This window comes from Myodes glareolus, chromosome 2, assembly GCF_982192425.1.
Source record: "Myodes glareolus chromosome 2, mMyoGla1.1, whole genome shotgun sequence".
Lineage (NCBI taxonomy): Eukaryota > Metazoa > Chordata > Mammalia > Rodentia > Cricetidae > Myodes > Myodes glareolus.
The window spans coordinates 52,602,575-52,620,641 of NC_142027.1; the positions used below are offsets into that span (position 1 = coordinate 52,602,575).

At 38.4% G+C, this 18,067-nt stretch overlaps 1 protein-coding gene across 11 annotated transcripts in view; it reads right to left on the reverse strand.

The window, feature by feature from the left end:
- Positions 1-18,067, reverse strand: part of LOC125413147 (OX-2 membrane glycoprotein-like) — a 47,445-nt gene that overhangs the window by 25,706 nt on the left and 3,672 nt on the right. For 2 of the 11 annotated variants that reach the window (XM_087900391.1, XM_087900407.1), the window contains exons 3-4: positions 16,924-17,262; positions 15,967-16,266 (exon numbers count right to left, since the gene is read on the reverse strand). In XM_087900391.1, coding sequence (XP_087756517.1) covers positions 15,967-16,266; positions 16,924-17,262 — 639 coding nt within the window. Of the gene's footprint in view, positions 1-1,937; positions 2,488-2,964; positions 3,422-3,459; positions 4,021-7,754; positions 7,855-9,180; positions 9,284-14,550; positions 15,031-15,958; positions 16,267-16,923; positions 17,263-18,067 lie in introns of those variants that run through there. The other 9 variants (XM_087900393.1, XM_087900402.1, XM_087900395.1 and 6 more) reach the window with 9 other exon arrangements.

Genomic DNA, 18,067 nt, shown 5'->3' on the forward strand with positions numbered 1-18,067 from the left:
GTTAAATGAATTAAATGCAGTGGGTTTAATTGTGTTCCATGGTAGCAGGAGCCAAGTAGCAGCACTGAATTACCAAATGCAAATTGTAGGAAGCAGCACAAGCAAGTGGATTTTATGGTGACATGACTCATATGGACCTTTAGTACTGACTAATCAATCATGGTGCTTCCGGGCATATAATGTATATATAAGTGATAACAAGCCTTCTAAATTTTGTTTGATCTATATAAGAGGAAAAAATCTCAAATAAACGATAAAAGGACTGCATTGGATTATGGCAATTGATGGGCCCATCAATCAATTTCCAGACTTAAGGCAGTTTGCAGACTTCAAACCCCTTGAATAAAGAAACATCCAGATTCCCCTGAGGAATGATCTTGATAAAATTCCTAAAAGTATTCCTGGTGATCCCAAGAAACATGGTGGCTCTCCAGATAAACAGGAACTTATTCAGGTCAGGTGATTAATGAAGGTTTGGCTGAAGTCCAACTCACAGTAGGTCCAGTAGGTCCCCAAACTTAACCTGTGGTTATTCCCCCAGTTCCAAAATGTGTAATTGGGATAGATATGCTTAGATTTTGCCAAAAATCATACTGGTTCCATGCCCTGTGGAGTGAGGGATATTATGGTTCAAAGGTAGAATGGAACTCCTTAGAGTTGCCCTCTGCCAAGGAAAAATAGTGAATGGAAAACAGTATCACATCCCAAGAGGAAACAAAAACATTGTTGCCTCCATTAAGAACTTGAAGGATCTAAGGGTGATGGTTTCCACCACATCTGCCTTTAACTCCTCCCTCTGCCAAGTGGAGAAAACAGATGGATTGTGGAGAGTGACAGCTGACTATCAGGAACTCAATTAGGTAGCAACTCAGATGGCAGCTGCTGTACAGGAAATGGTGTCCTTGCTTGAGCAACTTAACATACACCCCAGTAATTGGTGTATTGGAAGCTAAAATCAGAAGGAAGCCCCAGTTAAGAAAATGCCTCCGTATTTCAAGCTGCAGGAAAGCCTGTAGGGTGTTTTTTTTAATTATTGATTGATGGCGAGGGACACAGCCCATTGTAGATAGTACCATTGCTGGGCTTGTGGCTCTAGATTCTATAAGAAAAATGGATGAACAAGCCATGATGAGCAAGCTAGTTAGCACCATCCCTCCATTGCCTCTGCATTAGCTTCGGCCTCTAATTTCCTACCCTGTTTGAGTTGCTTTCCTGACTTTCTATGATGATGAACAGCCACATAAAAGTGTAAGTCAAAAACACTTTTTCTTTCCCAAGTTGCTTTTGGTCTTCATCATTGATCATAGTACCAGAAACCCTGACTAAGACACATGATCCGAAGATATTGATCTAGCAAATGCCTTTTTGGGACATATTCCCATAAGAACCACTTTCAGTTGGCAAAGCCAGCAGTATATCTGTACAATTTTACCTCAAATATCTTTTCTCCAGCTGTGTCATAACGTAGTCAGAAAGGCTCTGGATCTTATATCTTTCCACAATGTACCACATTACTGTACTATCTTGATGACACTATGCTGATTTGAGCAAGTGTGTAGGAGGTAGCAATCACTTTGAACTCATCGGTAACATATATAAAGAGGATGGGAAATAAATCCCAACTTTAAGTTCTTTCTCAAAAAACAAACACAACCCCTGTAATACAACAACAAATCCGAGAAAACAAGACAGCATTAAAAAAGGAAAAAGGAAATAATCAACAAAGTATAGCCAAACTGAAGCATATAATCTAAAAAAAAAATCCAACAAGACAAAATAAAACAGAAGGAAACTGTGGAGTCCATATAGGTTAGTCAGCTACTCTTGATCGTGAAGCTTGTGCTGGAGTGGTTGGAATGTCACTATGGGAGAAAACTGCTTTCCCTCTCCCAGCAACTATAAATGACAGTTGAGTTGTTAACATTTACCCTAGTGGCTAGGTTTTCATTCATCCATTTATTCATTAACTTTTTTCAAAACATAAAATATGAAACAAATTCAATCACATCAAAGTTGGACAAGACAAGCCACCACAAGGAAAAGAGGCCACGAGAAGATGTTATATATATATATCTATATGTATGTATATATTAGAGACTAACCAATTCTCACACACAAGAATCCCATGAAAACACTAAACTGGAAACCATAATATATATGCAAAGGACCTGGTGCAGACCCATGCAGGCCCTGTCCATGCCACCTCAGTCTCTGTGAGTTCATAGGAGCTTTGTTCATGTTAATACAGAAGACTTTGTGTTCTTGGCATCCTCCATCCCTTCTGGCTCTTCCACTCTTTCTGTCTTCTCTTCTACAGGGTTACCTGAGCTCCAAAGGGAGGGATTTGATGGAGACATTCCATTTAGGGCTGAGTGTTCGAAGGCCTCTCACTCTCCAAAAACAATATCTGTTTATGAGTCTCTATATTTGTTCCCATCTTGTTGAAGGAAGCGCTCTTCCTTGTTGAAGGAAGAGCAAGACACTGACCTATGAGAATATCAAAATACCATTAGGAGTCATCTTATCACTGTATCCCCCTCCTTTTATAGAACACTATTATTTAGTTTTACTGTAGGTCTCCGGGATATCTAGACTCAGGATCTTGGTCGCCCAAGCAGTATCCCATGTTGGTTTCATCTTGTGGAGTCAAATCAGTTTCTGGTTGGTTCCTCCCAAAAGCTTTGTGCCACAATGGCCCTAGCACATCTTGTAAGGAAATACACCTTTGTAGGTAAAGGGATTGCGGCTAACTTGATGTATAAGTTTCTCTTTTAGTAGAGTGCAGAATAATTTATGGTACCAAAAATGTTGGAACACAGGGGTTGAGGTTCTGTAATGGGGAATGACCTTGAATTCGATGGCACAGGACAAGACTTTCTGAACAGAATGCCATAAACATAGGCAGTGAGATCAACAGTTAATAAATGAGATGTAGCATGATTATTAAAAATTCAAAGTCAGATATTGGGGTTCAACCTGAAGGTCAGAAAAGCAAAGCAGCCAGCCACAGATTCAACCTCAGTTCAAAAAAATGGTGATCCTGCCTCCAGGAATCTCAGAATGATACTGAGCCTGAGAGCTGTCTCCTCCAGTCTTTTAATCCTCTCTAGGGTTGGGATTAAAGGCATGCACCACTGGGATAAAAGACATGCACTGCCAATTTCTATAGCAAACTAGTGTGGCTACTGGGATTAAAGGTGTGTGTTACCACTGTCTGATCTATAAGGCTGAGCAGTGGGGCTGTTTTATTCTCTGATCTTCAGGAAAGCTTTATTCATTAAAATACAAGTGAAATTACACTACAAAGAGACCCCATGAAACTTTAAGCTTCATGTCATGTCAGCAAATGACACCTTCATTTATACAGAGCGGCAAAGTTTCTTCACAGCAAATGACACCTTCATTCATATACCGCGGCAGCCTACAGAATGGGAAATGGTGGTGGTTGGTTTTAATTTTCAACTACACATCAGATAGAGGACTAATATTCAAATTATATTGGAAACTAGATATCAAAAATACCACAGATGGTAGGTATAGAGTAAAGGACTGAGGAACAAATAGATCTTGTTAAGAAATAAAAATAGGCTTTCTAGTTGGGGTTGGTGAATCAGAGGGAGTGGGACTGGGATGGAAGAACAAATTGGGGAAGGGGAGGGGAATGGAGGTTATGGAAGGGAATACAAGGAGAGACATGAAATTAATGGGCATCTGAGGGTACTATGGAAACCTAATGCAGTATAAACTTCCTAAAATATATACATATGTAAAGGTGATCTAAATGAAATCGCCAAATAACAGGGCAGACAGAGTCGCAGTTGCTCATCCCTTGTCACCCAGTGAAGCTTCCTGTACTTCATCGGGTTGTTTCTAATTGAGTTGCTGGCCAAGGGAGATCCCATAGGAATCTCTAAACAATCCAGGCTGATGCCAAGACTATAGGTTGTTCTTCACAAATTCACATCGAGGCCCAGTTGTTGAAAACAGAATCCATAGAACATGAAGAATTTGAACAGGTGCCTACACAGAACATATTTTTTTTTAAAGTTAACAAGACTAGCTCTACAGAGCCTGCTTCACACTTCTTCCCATTCCTCACATCCCACTATACCGCACTATGGGCCACGGTGAGCCTATACCTGACACCATGGACTAGGCTTCCTTGTTTATAGGTTGATGTAAGTACTTCGTTCTCTATCCCTCCGTTTGTGTCTGCATCCTTCACCCCAGGGCACGTTTGAAAGTCTGGTGTTGCATATAGTTGCAACTTGTTCCTTCTCACTGTCTCCTGCAGGCCCAGAGCGTAAATACTCTAAGTAGTAACTGCTTACATATAATACTCATAGTGACTTTTTTGTCTTCCAAATTGAAGTTGTTGATTGATGGATTAATGGATAGGTTGATTGAGACAAGATCTTATTTTGTAGACCAGCCTGATCCTCTGAATACCTTCCAAGAACTGAGATTACAGACGTGAGCCACAATGCCTGATTTAGAGGTTATTCTTATTTTGGTAATACCAATATTCTTTTTTTAATAGATGGCATTTCATAAGCCTATGAATGTGCGCGCGCGTGTGTGTGTGTGTACACCATTCTATTTGGTTACCTTCTATTTTGCTATAGAACACAACTTCCTATCATTTTATGATAAACTTTTCTCTGTTCTTGTTAGTTCATTAGCAGGTAAACAATATTTTACTAGGCATTGTCTTGCTTTTAACCTACTAAGATGTTAGAACTAGATTCAAGACCTTAGTTATACAGCACTAGAATGAAAAGAATACGTACACAATACTTATAAATTTTGTTGTATCAAGACTAACTGAAAACATTTTCAAAAGTTTCCAAAATAAATGTAAAAGTGAATCCATAGGTACACTGTAAAATATATGGAAAGCTGAAATACCTACCAAATTTATTACTATGTAAATTCTGCATCTATAAAATATTAAATAATTCAGAAAAACCTACATGAAAAAGAATGAAGATAAGACAATATGGTTATGAAAGGTAGAGAGAATTATGCTAAGCTATATATTTGTAGGCACTTTTAAACTTGCATTAAAATGAGCACTTATATTGTCTTTAGCAAATAACTAAAGAGATTAGAATAAACGCTTATAGCATATGTTTATAAGTATGAGCCTCATGCTAGCAAAAAATATTTAGTTTAATGAAAGCTGAACAAGAAACATGATAAAATAAAATATGTATATTAAAATGGAAGTAGATGCTGCTTGTTTTAGTCAGTGTTCTCTAGAGGAACAGAACTGATAGAATGCGTGTATACATAGATGAAGAAAGGGGGTTTCCTTAGAGTAGCATACAGGATTGTGGTTTGGCTAGCCTGGCAATGGCTGTCTACCAAAGAAAGTCAAGAATCTAGCAGTTGTTCAGTCTACAAGGCTAGGTGGCTCAGCTGATCTTCAGTACGTGTTGGAACCCTGTCTCTCCTTTTCCAGCATACACTGGAATTAGAAGCATGCACTAATATCTGGCATTTTTGTGTGGGTTCTGAAGCTAGAACTCAAGACTTCAGGCCTGCCAGATGTTTTTCCTCCAACCTTCAATCTCCTTTTCATGATAAAAAATAAAAAAATCAGAGTAATAAGATATTTCTTACCCACACTAATATTCTTAATAGACAGCATTTATTAAATGGTGTATTAAACTGTCACAATTAAGGTTTCCTCCTCTCAGATGACTCTAGCGTGTGTCAAGTTGACATAAACTAGCCAAGAGAGGATGTGTGAGGGACAACTATGTGCATGGAAAATTACCAGAATCAAAGACTTTGATGCTGTAAAATTTAGTAAGGATTCAAAACACAAATTAATTTACAATAGCAACAAATCTTCCTAGCTACTAATTGCTACCAAGGTTTTGCTTAAAAAAAATAAGATATCTTCCATGATAGTGAACAAATAAAAAGAACCAAGGCATTAGATTAGTAGAAATTTCAAAACTCATATATAGAGAAAAATGTGAGCTTTTCTATAAAGGAAAGACTTGAATAAACATGTCACAAGATAATAAAGAGGAAATTTCACTAAAAAATGGCTATCAGCCTTCCAAAAGCTCTCTATAGTGAAAAAATAATAATTATCAAATAAAGAAATCAAAGATGATATGCACATTGAAAAGATACCCTGTGTTCATAGATTTGAAGAATTCAGATCATTAAAATAACTGTACTCCTGAAAGTGAGGCAAAGAGTTTGTGCAATTTCAAAGTCATCAGAACTAACGAGAGAACCCAAATGTGTCTGGACAGCAAAACTTCATCCCTTGTCAGAAGCTACTGCACCTCCTGACTTCAAAATGTACCATGAAGCAGTACCTAATCAAAACAGCATGGCATTTACAAGACACAGACTCACAGACCAGCACAGCAGAACAGAGACACTGAGATAAAACCACACATCGACAGAGAACTGATTTTCAATTAAGGTGATAAGGACACACACCCAGACCCTGGGAATGGTTGGTGATGTTAGGAAATGCTATGTCAGGGAATCTGGATAACCCAGAAGGAAAACAGTCATCAAATCCATATAAGAGACCAATATCAGAGAAGAAGAAAATATTTGCAAACTCATCTGAGAAAGGTTTAGCGTTTCAAGACCTATAAGAACTTAAGAACTCAAGAAAAATAAGCTACTCAATTTTATGGGTAATAAACCTAAACAGACATTTCTCACAAAATAGCTAATAGATATATGAGAAAGAAGATGCTTAACACCACCAATCATCACAGAAATGCAAGTAGAAACCACCAGAAGATGGCTGCTTACCCCAGAAGAATAGTTACTATTAAAAGTACCAAAGTCAAGAGATGTGTGGATGTGGAGAACGGAACCATTTGATGCTGAGCCTGAAATGTAACACACTAGGAAGGGTTCTCAAAAAGTTAAAAAAAAAAGAACTGTTACATGATCAAGCTGTTCCATTATTGGAAACAAAATCAATAAATAGAAAATGATGTTGGATGTTCTCTGTAGCGCTGTTCACAACAGATGCGGGGAGAAGGTACTGCCGCCTAGAACTGATGAATGGAGTGAGAATCGTGACCCTCCCCCAATCTGTGTGAATATCATTCACACATAAAAAGGAAATTCCATCATGTGCAGCAATGTGGGTGGAACTAGAGGTTCATCCATGTCAAGCAGAATAACCAAGAAATGTAAAGAAAAGTACCACATGGTCTTATCTAAATATGGAATCTACAAAACTCATGTCCGAGTTGAGAGTAGAGTGGTGGTCATTAGAGTCTGAGTTAGGAGAGGGTAGGAGGGATAAGGAGAGGTTGATCAACAGGACTAAGCTATAATTCGATGTCAGTGAGACTTCTTTGTGCAAATGTCCAGAAGGGTCATTATAGATAATGATTATGTGCTGTATATCTTTAAAACCTAGCAGAAAACATCTAAGTTTTAGGTACAAAAAGCTGATGAATGTCTGAATAAGCAGATACGTTTAATCTGCTATCAAAATGTACATGGTACTCCATAAATATCTTTAATTTTTATGCATCAGTTAAAATAAATCTAATTTCAATTTCAAAACTTAAAGACATTAATATTAATAAAGCCCCACTTGGATTTACTGCTGCCTGCAGTGACATTATAAAAACATTTTTCTCCACTTATTTTTAAAATGGCAATTGCTGTTAGCCAGTGTAAGCTTTAATTTAGAATGATTTGTCTTAAACTTAAATGCTATTCAGTGACAGAGAAAAAAAAATGCACACTACCATTTATGACTTCTGATGGTGGTGGCTCATTAAGGCCTCAGGTTCTGTTGATGGTGTTCCGGGCTGCAGTGTTGATAATGAGACAGACATGTTCTCTGACCTAGAGATACCATGACAATGTTACAGAAATCAAGTAAATACTGACCAAACACTCCTTCCCATGACAACACATTATAAGAGAAGGCTATTAGGTAAAATTTGATAGATTCCTACAGAAATTCTCTTGAGCAGTTCACCAAAATGCTAGAACCGGCCTATTGTTTTTACCTTAAAGTTTGAAGCAATTGTTTGTGGTCTACTATCTCCATAGAGATCATATCATCTATATTCTAAACTTATAATCTGCTCCACAAATCCCAGATCCATACTCGTTGATACTTAAATAACATACTCTCTCAAGTATAAAATAGGCATTTTAAAATGACAACATTTAAAACAGAATTCTTAATCCTCCCTCCAAACCTTGCTCTCCCTCTATTCTTGTATATATTTGTAAACATTCTCTTTACTGCTAAAACACTAACTTTGGGTAAGATAATGTTTTCCTCTCACTTGTTCTCCCTTCCTGTCCCTCAAAAAGCCTTCCCATCTCCCTATCCCGAGTAGAACCTTAACCCCTCCTCCTCTTTTCTACCTCTCCAGTCTAGACAGTTTTTGTCAGTCTCCTGACTACTGTAGCCGTCTCTTCAAAATGCTCCTTCATTCTTGACCCGTAAGGCATCTTTTCCACATCCCAGTGAGAGAGCCTTCTAGATTATAGATCAAATTCTCACACTTCTTTGGTTTATATATTTCCCTGGATCAAGATGGAGCAGGATAAAAACTCCACCGCTTTTTTAAATTAAAGAATATATAGTAACCATGAGACAAATCACACGCTACCAATTAGGACTATAGTTCCTGCTGTCACAAGCTAGGACTTTCTTATTTCCATTGATCTCCACCCCATCATATACCTCTGTCTCCCGTGAAAATCTGTTCTCAATAAAGAGTCTTAAACATGGGGCTAAAGGGTTGACTCAGCAGTAAAGGGATCAGCTCCCAGCAACCAGTTTCATAACTGCCTGTAACTCAAGCTTTTGCACTCTCTTCTGACCTCCACAGGCACCAGACACACACTTGTAAAGTACAGACACACACTGGCAAAACTCACATACACATAAAATAATGATGAACAATTTTTCCTTCTTAAAAAAATAAAAAAGACTATTACACTCAATTCACCATAAACATAAATGCTTGTCCATGGCCTTCTTTTATAACCAGCCAATTTCAGAAATTGTCAAGGATGTGGAAATGAGTTTTCTTTCACTATTCTCTGTATGACGGATTTTCCCAGAACCCCTGGAAATTTTTAAAAATAATATTTCCAACTAACACTATTGTATCCAGTGTCTCTGTCACAACAGCTTATCCTACAGCTTACCTTTTCTTTTTAAAGTAAATATAGAAAAGAGCACTGATGACACATGAAAGGAGAAATAAAATGATGACTATAATTGCAGTTTTCCTGAAATGATTCACGGTACCTGAAAAACACAGACCAGAGCATGGCATTTCTTTGGTTACACTGTACTGTCATCTTGGAGCCTTTAACTTACTTGTAATGCTTTCTGGGTTTGCCTAATTGACATTAAAATTTACTCTATAAGATGTTTTCTAATTACCATGGAAAGAAAGGTAAAATCTTATAGAGTAGTCTCTTCTTCCCTTGAATATAATTAGGAAAGTGCATGCCTTTAAGCGAGACATTTTGGCACTGATGTGGTTTTATTGAGTTTTAACAGTTCTTTTTCAGTGACATACTACATTTGGGGTAGGTGAAGGAGATTGAACATGAAGAACTTTGCATTGAAATATGACATCTTCTCTGAAGGCAATTCTAACAAAGCAGAAAAACAACACACGAAAACTCACTGGAATCGGGAATTCACATACCCAATATTTAACATAAAACTAAGCAAGGCAGAACCTTCACTTGAATTGATAAATTACTTTTTATTGACAGTTGCATTTTGATGAAGAATTAAAATTAACCATATGAACACAACAAATAGATTTAGAGAAAATGCTTATGGTATTTAATTTATATAATCAGTTTTATGACTTGGGAAAATTAATCTGGAAAATCAGGTGGCCAACTTCTGTTTCAAAAAAATAAACATAACACAAATATTTATCTCTAATATTTTTGAGGCTCCTTAAAAATATCATTAAATTAAAAACTGCCAAATGAAAAGAGCAAGAACATTTACATGACCTTCAGTGACAAAATCTTGTGAGGAAACAGACTTACCAAACATGTAACATGATAGAAGAAAGAACTCTGAAGGTGAAAGATGAAGACAATTAGTGAAAGAGAAGTTTCAAGCTATTATTTCTAGATACACTTGAGAATATATAACTTCCTTAAAATGGGTAATGAAGAATAGTCCTTGGAAAGAAGAACACTTTTAGCCCAGCCACTGCCAAGCCTGGGTGGAAGAGAAGCTCAGAATTCTCCACTCTGCAATCTTGAATGATTTCCTACTGTTACATTCAGGAAAAGTAGAAAATCTTGCTTTCAGTTGTGTATCGATCCCTTAGTGACCCCATGGTCTCCAGTGGATATTGCCACGGTCAGCCCTGACTAAACTAAGGGGGCCAAGGAAAGATCAAAAGTCATGAGCCTAGGAGAGTGGGTGTGGGGAGAAGGGGTGTGAGGCTGGGGTGAGAGGAGCAAGAGGGAGAGAAGGAAGAGGAAAAGAAGAGAGGAACCAGTGTATGAAATTGCCAGAGATATAACGTAAGTAAAAAATAAATAATTTTCATTTTAAGTTGTAAAAGACATTTTAAATTAAAAACTTGCTTCTCAAAAGATGAAAAAGTTCCTTAAAAGAACTTAAAGAAGATGTTTATACAATCTGCCAGATAGTATCAAGAAAAGAATAAGTCATGGATTTTAAAATGAAGTAAAAGCCACCCCAGATGCTTTAATGTACTTTTAATGAGAGGTTTACAAAACAAATCAGTTGAGTTAGCAAGAGGAATTGCTCCATGAGTTGAGAAAACATTCAGAATTTACTGATGATTAGTGATTCTCCTTGATGCCTGGGTTAATATGACAAAATTCTGGAAAAATTGGATTCTTCCTACTATCCCTAAAACAAAATGTCAGTCATTATATCTTAATATTGGGACAACATAGAACAGATCTTCTTACCAAATTATATCATTTCAGGTTCTCACTTCATTCTCATTTCAGGAATTCTATGAAAGCTGTCAATATACAGGAGTAGTAGCAAGACTGATAGCCAGAGGTTTACTGTACCCTGTGTTACCAAGCGAGAGCCTAGAAAACTCATAACCTTGTACTGATGTACAACATGGAAGGAAAGAGAAATTTACAGAACTTCCTATTCTCTGGGTTTGCAGTAAACTGCTTGCCTTGTCAATGTACAGTTAAAGAAACTATATTCTTTGATTTTATTTTAAGATTCATGGAGTACTGTTACACTTATCTCAAACACTTGCTGTGTAAATCGTATTAATTGGGTGGTCGACGTAGTCTTCTAAGCCATATTCTCTCTTGCAGAATAATTTGGATCCCATTATTGTAGATTCTGGTAGCAAACCTCTTTCTGTGTCCTATGGTTATATTTAAAACTGAGTTTTGTCCCAGCTGTGTCCCCATAGGTTGTCATCTAAAATCCAGTAGACACAAAGAACCCAGGATCTTCATACCTGTGTCTTTCAGATTTTAGGATATTAACCAGGAGAAGCAGGGAGAAGAGAATTACTCCAACACATTCCACCCTCTGACAAGTGTGTTGTAAGGGCCCTAAGCAGGAGAAATTTTCACTAGGATGGATGATTATTCACTGAGCTCTCTGAAGCCTGTAATGCATCCATGAATTTGAAATCAAATCAAGGTATGCCATGTAGTATGTTTTGGTCTACAAACTCAAATGAAAAGTTTGTGAGCTGTAGGTAGCATAGAGTTGATGAAAACCTACAGGCTGTGTGGCAATTCCAGACTGCTTTATTTCATACAGGTATTAACTATTTCAAATAATTTGTTTGCTTGTGGAAAGATAGTCACCAACTCTCTAAGCCATGAAACAAAAATAATTAGACCATTTCTCTACAATGTCAAAGATCCACTACTATTTTACATCCCCTGTTGAAGCTAGAAGGAAGACTTTACTTGACATCAGAGAATAATGGAGGCTGATTGACTGGTTCGAGAATTCTCGGGTGCTAGGCAATGAATTTGGACATTAATCAAAGTAAGACAGTTGGGAGGGAACTAGAAAGAAAGTACAAATTCCCTTCCAGTTTAGATAGTTTGGAGTTGAGAATCAGAGAGAGAAATGGGTTAATACTCTTGACAGTTTAAATATTAGAATAACCCTTTCCCTGGTAAAAGTTTTGTGACTGGAGATTTCATTAGGCTACTCCTGATATGTTCAAATGTTATTCTATGTTTATGCTAGGCTTATCTTATAAATTTCTCATAATAAAAGTAAAAATTATTAATCATAATCAATAAAATGATTCCCTCAAGAATGTTAACAGCTAGAACCATTGAAAAGCCCCTAGTGGATGACTCCCATCACTATATCTTGAATTAACCATGGGGACAATGCCACTCACTGTGATGGCAGTGCTGCTAATTAGTGCAAACAAGAAACAAACTAATTCAACAAGACTTGTGAGGTTTGAAACACATTAAAACTAGCTTGAAGCCAGTGGTAATATTGGTAGAAACAAAATATTCTATTGGCTGTGAAATATGAAATTAATAAGGGGAAATTAATGCAAAATCTTTTAGGATAGAATGATTTGAGATTCCATGAGCGTGAGATACGAGGACAAGTCACTTACAGTAGTAACTCTGCTTCCATAGTGTGCTCCTAGTATTTACCTGGACATGAGAGGATTATGGAAATAGAGCCGAGCTTTATAGACTATGAACATTTCTATACTCTACAGAAGGAAGTGATGGAAACAGTTCATTGGAAACTGAGGATCTCCACCACTTGATCTAGGGCTCTGAGGAAGATCGAAAATGATACTTTTGTTCTGCTGGGAATGAAGGTTCAAAGCTCAGCAACTGATGAACAGAGTTACAAAGACCAGGTAGACAAGGCCGTGAAAAGGAAGGTTGTAAAATAATAAAAGGATTGATGTGGAATAAAAAAAAGTTGTAAAATAATAAAAGTGGGTTTTTGAAAGTGATTAATAAAGGATGGTTTGGTTATTAGTCACCTAGTTAGTCTGGGTCCAAGTTTCCCTTTACAACTATTCAGAAAACCTGAATAAATTACTTCCGACAATTCTTTTAAAATGTTAAAGATTTCCCAAATCATAGAGAGTTCATAGGGCCTAGTGAAGCATGATTAAATGAAGCACAATTAATAAAAACTCAGGGTCAGAAATTGGGGTTCAACCTGAAGATCTGAAAAGCAAAACAGCCAGCCGCTGGCTCTTACCTTAACCTCAGTCTGAAGCGATGATCCTGCCTCCATGAATCTCAGAATGAGACTGTGTTTTGAGAGCTGTCTCCCCTTGTCTTATATTCCTCTCTAGTGTGCGATTAAAGGCATGCACCGCTGCAACCTGGTTGCTATGGCAAGTTAGTGGAGCTACCGGAATTAAAGGTGCATGTCATTGTGGCTACTGGGATTAAAGGTGCGTGTCACCATAACTTGATCTACAAGGCTGGCGCTGTTCATCCCCTGCTCTCGCGTCCTTCTCCTCTCAACTTCTTACGTTGTTGGCACAGCTATGAGAGACCCGTGGGTGTCTGTAATTCTACGTCATTCCCTGTTCCTAGACTGTTCCCATTAACTCTTGACATTATCTATTTATTTTGCATTTCTTCTAGGCTCTTGCGGTTAAAATTGTGCAGATTTGTAACATGAAACTTCACGAACTTCTGTCCATCTTTCTGGCTAGTCACAGGGTGGGTGGGAAAGGCAACATCCTGTTCTTAGGAGGTCTGAATTCATGGCCACACCTCAAACAGCAAAGACTTTAGGGGCTGTGTCAGGTCCAGTGTATTTTTTAAGGACACTCCCTGTGGCTCACTCAGAGCAGAGTCATCAGAGAAAGCTTTTCTTTTTTAGTAGCCATTTTATAAGGCTGAGAAAGTGAAACTTGAGGCAGCCAGCAATACGGCTTGTATTGCGAAAGCAGGTAAGCAGGTAGCACATATGTTCCTGGGGTCATGCCCAGAATTATGCAGCGAACTGTCCACAGGCTTTGTGTCCACAGGCTTTGTGTCCACAGGTTTTGTGTCCACAGGCTTTGCCGAAATGGGTGAGGGTCCCCAGGGTCTTGCCACAAGGAGAGCTTGTTCCTCCAATTCTCGGGCTTTGTCCCCTGAAGAAGTCATGTGACTCCTGCCACTTTTCATTTTTTTTTCCCAGATAGAGATCAAACTCGGAGCCTTGCCCTTGGCAAACAAGCCCTCTCTCTCTGAATCATAGTCCCAACCCTATTTCTCTGTGTATATCTGGCTGTCCTGAAACTCACTCTGTAGACCAGGCCTGCCTCTGCCTCCCTGAGTGCTGGGAGTAAGGGCATACAGGAAATTAGGCCTACTACAAGCATTTACACAAGCAGGGTGGTGGTGGCGCTCGCCTTTAATCCCAGCACTTGGGAGGCAGAGGTAAGCATATTTCTGTGAGTTTGAGGCCATGTGGCGAGATCCCTTCTACTTATAGAATAACACGTATTGACAAGGACGCAAACAAAAACCAACCAGACTCACATGGCTGCTGGAAACTTGAAATCGTTTGACCACTGGCAGTTCTTGAAAACACTGAACATTTAATCTACCATAAAACCTACAAAGGACATTTCTGGGTGTTTTATTCCCAGGGAAATGAAATATATACTTATGTAAATCCTTATGCATAAAAGCTCAAGAGGAATTATCCACAGAAGCCAAAAATGTAAATAATCCAAATATCTATCAACTGAAGCATAGATAAGTGAAGTGTGGTGTATCTATACTGTAGAATACTTTTTACTCATGTAAAAATTCAAGTAATGATACATGTCGCCATGCGGATGAACCTTGAAAACTCTGCTACATGAAAGAAGCTACAGGCAAATGATAACATACAATGTTTTTGCTTACGTATGAAGTAACCACAATAGATAAATCCATTTGCATGTAAAACAAGCTGGTGACTACCGGGCAATGGGGAGGCCACACACTTCAGCCATGGGAAATTTTGCCACTGCTAGAAGGTGCTTGGTTTCTTCAGGGAATCATGGAAGTGTTCTGTAATTACACATCAGTGATGGTTGCAACGTACTTAGAAAACACCAACAACCTTCAAATCATACATTTTAATAGAACACATTCTATCTTAATTTTAAAAATAAAGATAGTATGTGGAAAAAACTAAAAGTGACTAATGGGCAAGCCTCGGCTAAATGAAAACCAAAACAATGAGTGACAAGCAATTAAGCAAGGGGAGAGTTGCTGTAAAGAATCCCACTGCAGGGTGCTCACATTTTTCAGAGACAGGGTCTCACTGTATAGCTGTGGTTGTCCTGGAACTCAGTATGTAGACCAGGCTGGCCCTGAACTCACAGAGATCCTCATGCTTCTACCTCCTAAGTGCTGGGATTAACGGTGCATGCTACTATACCCAGCTTCATTGCTTGACTTCTTAATTATATATGTGCATTATATTGGTTTACTTCTTCAAAAATAGCTGATTAACATGAATATTTTCCATTAAGAATTTTAAAAAAGATAACTATCTCTACTCTCTCATCCTCTCTTGTGTGTCTATGTGTGTGCATGCTTGTGCATGTGTAAGTATGTGTACATGTGTGTAAATGTCTGAGCTTCTTTGTGCATTTGAATGTGTGTATGTGAATGTATGTACTGGAAGCCGGGGATCAATCAGAGGAGCTGTCTAGCTTGTGATTTTGTTAGTCTTATTTCATTTTTCTAAGAGATTTTCACTGAGACCCAAGGATCACTGATTCTTCCAGGTTGACTGGTCAGTGAGATCAGGGATTTGACTTTCCTCACTTCCCCAGCTCCGTGATCACAAGGACACACATCTATACCTGGCTTTTTATGTGGGTGCTGGGGTTCAAACTTGGGTTTCCATGCTCTCATGGCAAGCATTCTATAGACTAAGCTGTTTCCCCAGTTCCAACTCTCCTCCCAGCCCCTTGATTTGCTGTCACTTCTACTTACCCTCTTGATTTACTGGCAGAGAAACTATCTTCTTTTCAGATCCTAGGGGGTGAGTCATGGACACAACCAGGTGCTGGAGGCCCAAGGACCTAACAGTTTTCAAAGAGATGTTGTATATTTTAGTGATGGTCACTGTGGTATTCGGGTTCTCAGTCAAGTACTCTCTCTGCAGGAGCACGAGAGCTTCTGAAGGGTAGATGGAGATTCCAGGAGCAGGCTTTCCCACCCCTGAGCAATGAAGGCTAAGGAGATCTTCAGAGCCAGGAACAGGATGCAGTTCAGTTATTAATTCAGGAGCAACTGAGGCAAAGAGAGGGAAATGAAGTTAATATAATCAATTTTGGTATATTTTTAACGAATGGCTTTCCTCCCCCCCCCAATTTTTATATGACACATAAATGCTGAAAACATATTCCTCTTAGGTTCTACCCCTCACATATCATAAAACTTTCAATACCTTTTGCTCTGTTTACTGACTGCTGTCTCAACTTCTATGCAATTTTAAATTACACTGTACACACCCCGAGCATTTCATGCTTAGAGCAGCACAATGAAGAACCCCTGTGTTCTCACTAAGCCCTGAGACAGATTGCTTATTTGAAGACTGGGGAACCCTAATTCCCTTAGCCTTCCCCTTCCCTTGATCTTTTCTGCTGTCTCTTCCTTTTACCCTACCTTCTCCTTGCCTTAGTAACAAAACTCTGATGCTCTACTGGGTTTTCTCCCCTTCACTGAGGCCAGTGCAGTATACTGTGAAGAGCTGTTGTGAGGTGGTAGAAGGCCCTGCCTCAGCACACAGTCTCATTGGCCTCCTTGATTTTCTCCTGTCTAAATCACTTGGACTCATCAATGTCAGTTTTTCACCATCTAACTTCCTTTCTCTGAACCATGCCCTTAAACACTATAACTCCATGATGTCTGCCCCCATTATAGGACACTAGAGAAAGGGTTATATACTTAGGACGTTAAGGCAGGTTTGTCCTCCATGGCTGCCATATGGAAAGGTGTTAAACAGACACTTGTAGCAGGCTTCATCTTCAAACGTCACCTCTTGGATGATTATGAAGGAGGCATTGGGTTCCAGGATCTTGCAGTGAAGCCTGTTTTCATAAGGAGGAAGAACATTTTCTCCATATTTATGGCTGTAAGTGCCGATATTTTGTGGCAAAGAGCCTTCAATTTTCTGCCAGGTGACTTGCAGAACATTTGCCAGACTTGTCAAATTGCAGAAGATGGTCACGTTTCGTCCTAGTATAGCTGTTTCATAATTCTTATGCTTTATTTCCTGTGAATACACTGAAAACAAGGTCCAGTGTTAGGGGAAATATGCATCCATTCTACCCCAGCATTCCTAAGAGCACCTGGCTTTATGATTACCATTCTATTTGCCTCTTCTGCACAATAGAACATGACACACTCCACACTGAGGAAAAGAGATCGTGCATTCAAGAGCAACCTACGATACAAAGAGAAACTGTGTCTCAATGAAAAGGAAAAAGTGTGGAGCCATAACCTATGTACAGTTTCAGTAGGAGAATGCTTGCCTGGCACAGACAAGGACTTATATTTGATCCTCAGAACCGAGAGAGGGAGAGAGAGAGAGAGAGAGAGAGAGAGAGAGAACTACAGTTGTTTTCAACATCGAATATCTAGATTTTAAAATGGATTCTACTACATATTACCTAATAAACAACTATTAAGGGTAAAAATTAAGAAAATAAATATATATAGGATATATTTATATATATAAAACACTTTACTGAATACATATATGTATACATATGCTAAGCAAAATTATATATAACTTTGCTTTCATATATAGACTAAACTTGTATCATAATTATACATATATGTACATATGTACCCTAGGTTAGAATTATTCAATACCTGGATGGATAGCTCATATACTTAAATTGGTCAATTTTGTCATCAAGAGAATGCAGGCTAATCTGAGGACTACATATGTGCCAGTTGTCTAAAATGAAAGGCAAGCAATGTCAAGTTTTATTGAGAATTTGCAGAAACAATACACCTTACCCACACTGCCGAAGGAAGTGTAAATTCTGTTGGGTACTCAGTGGCAACCCTTGGAGTTATCTTA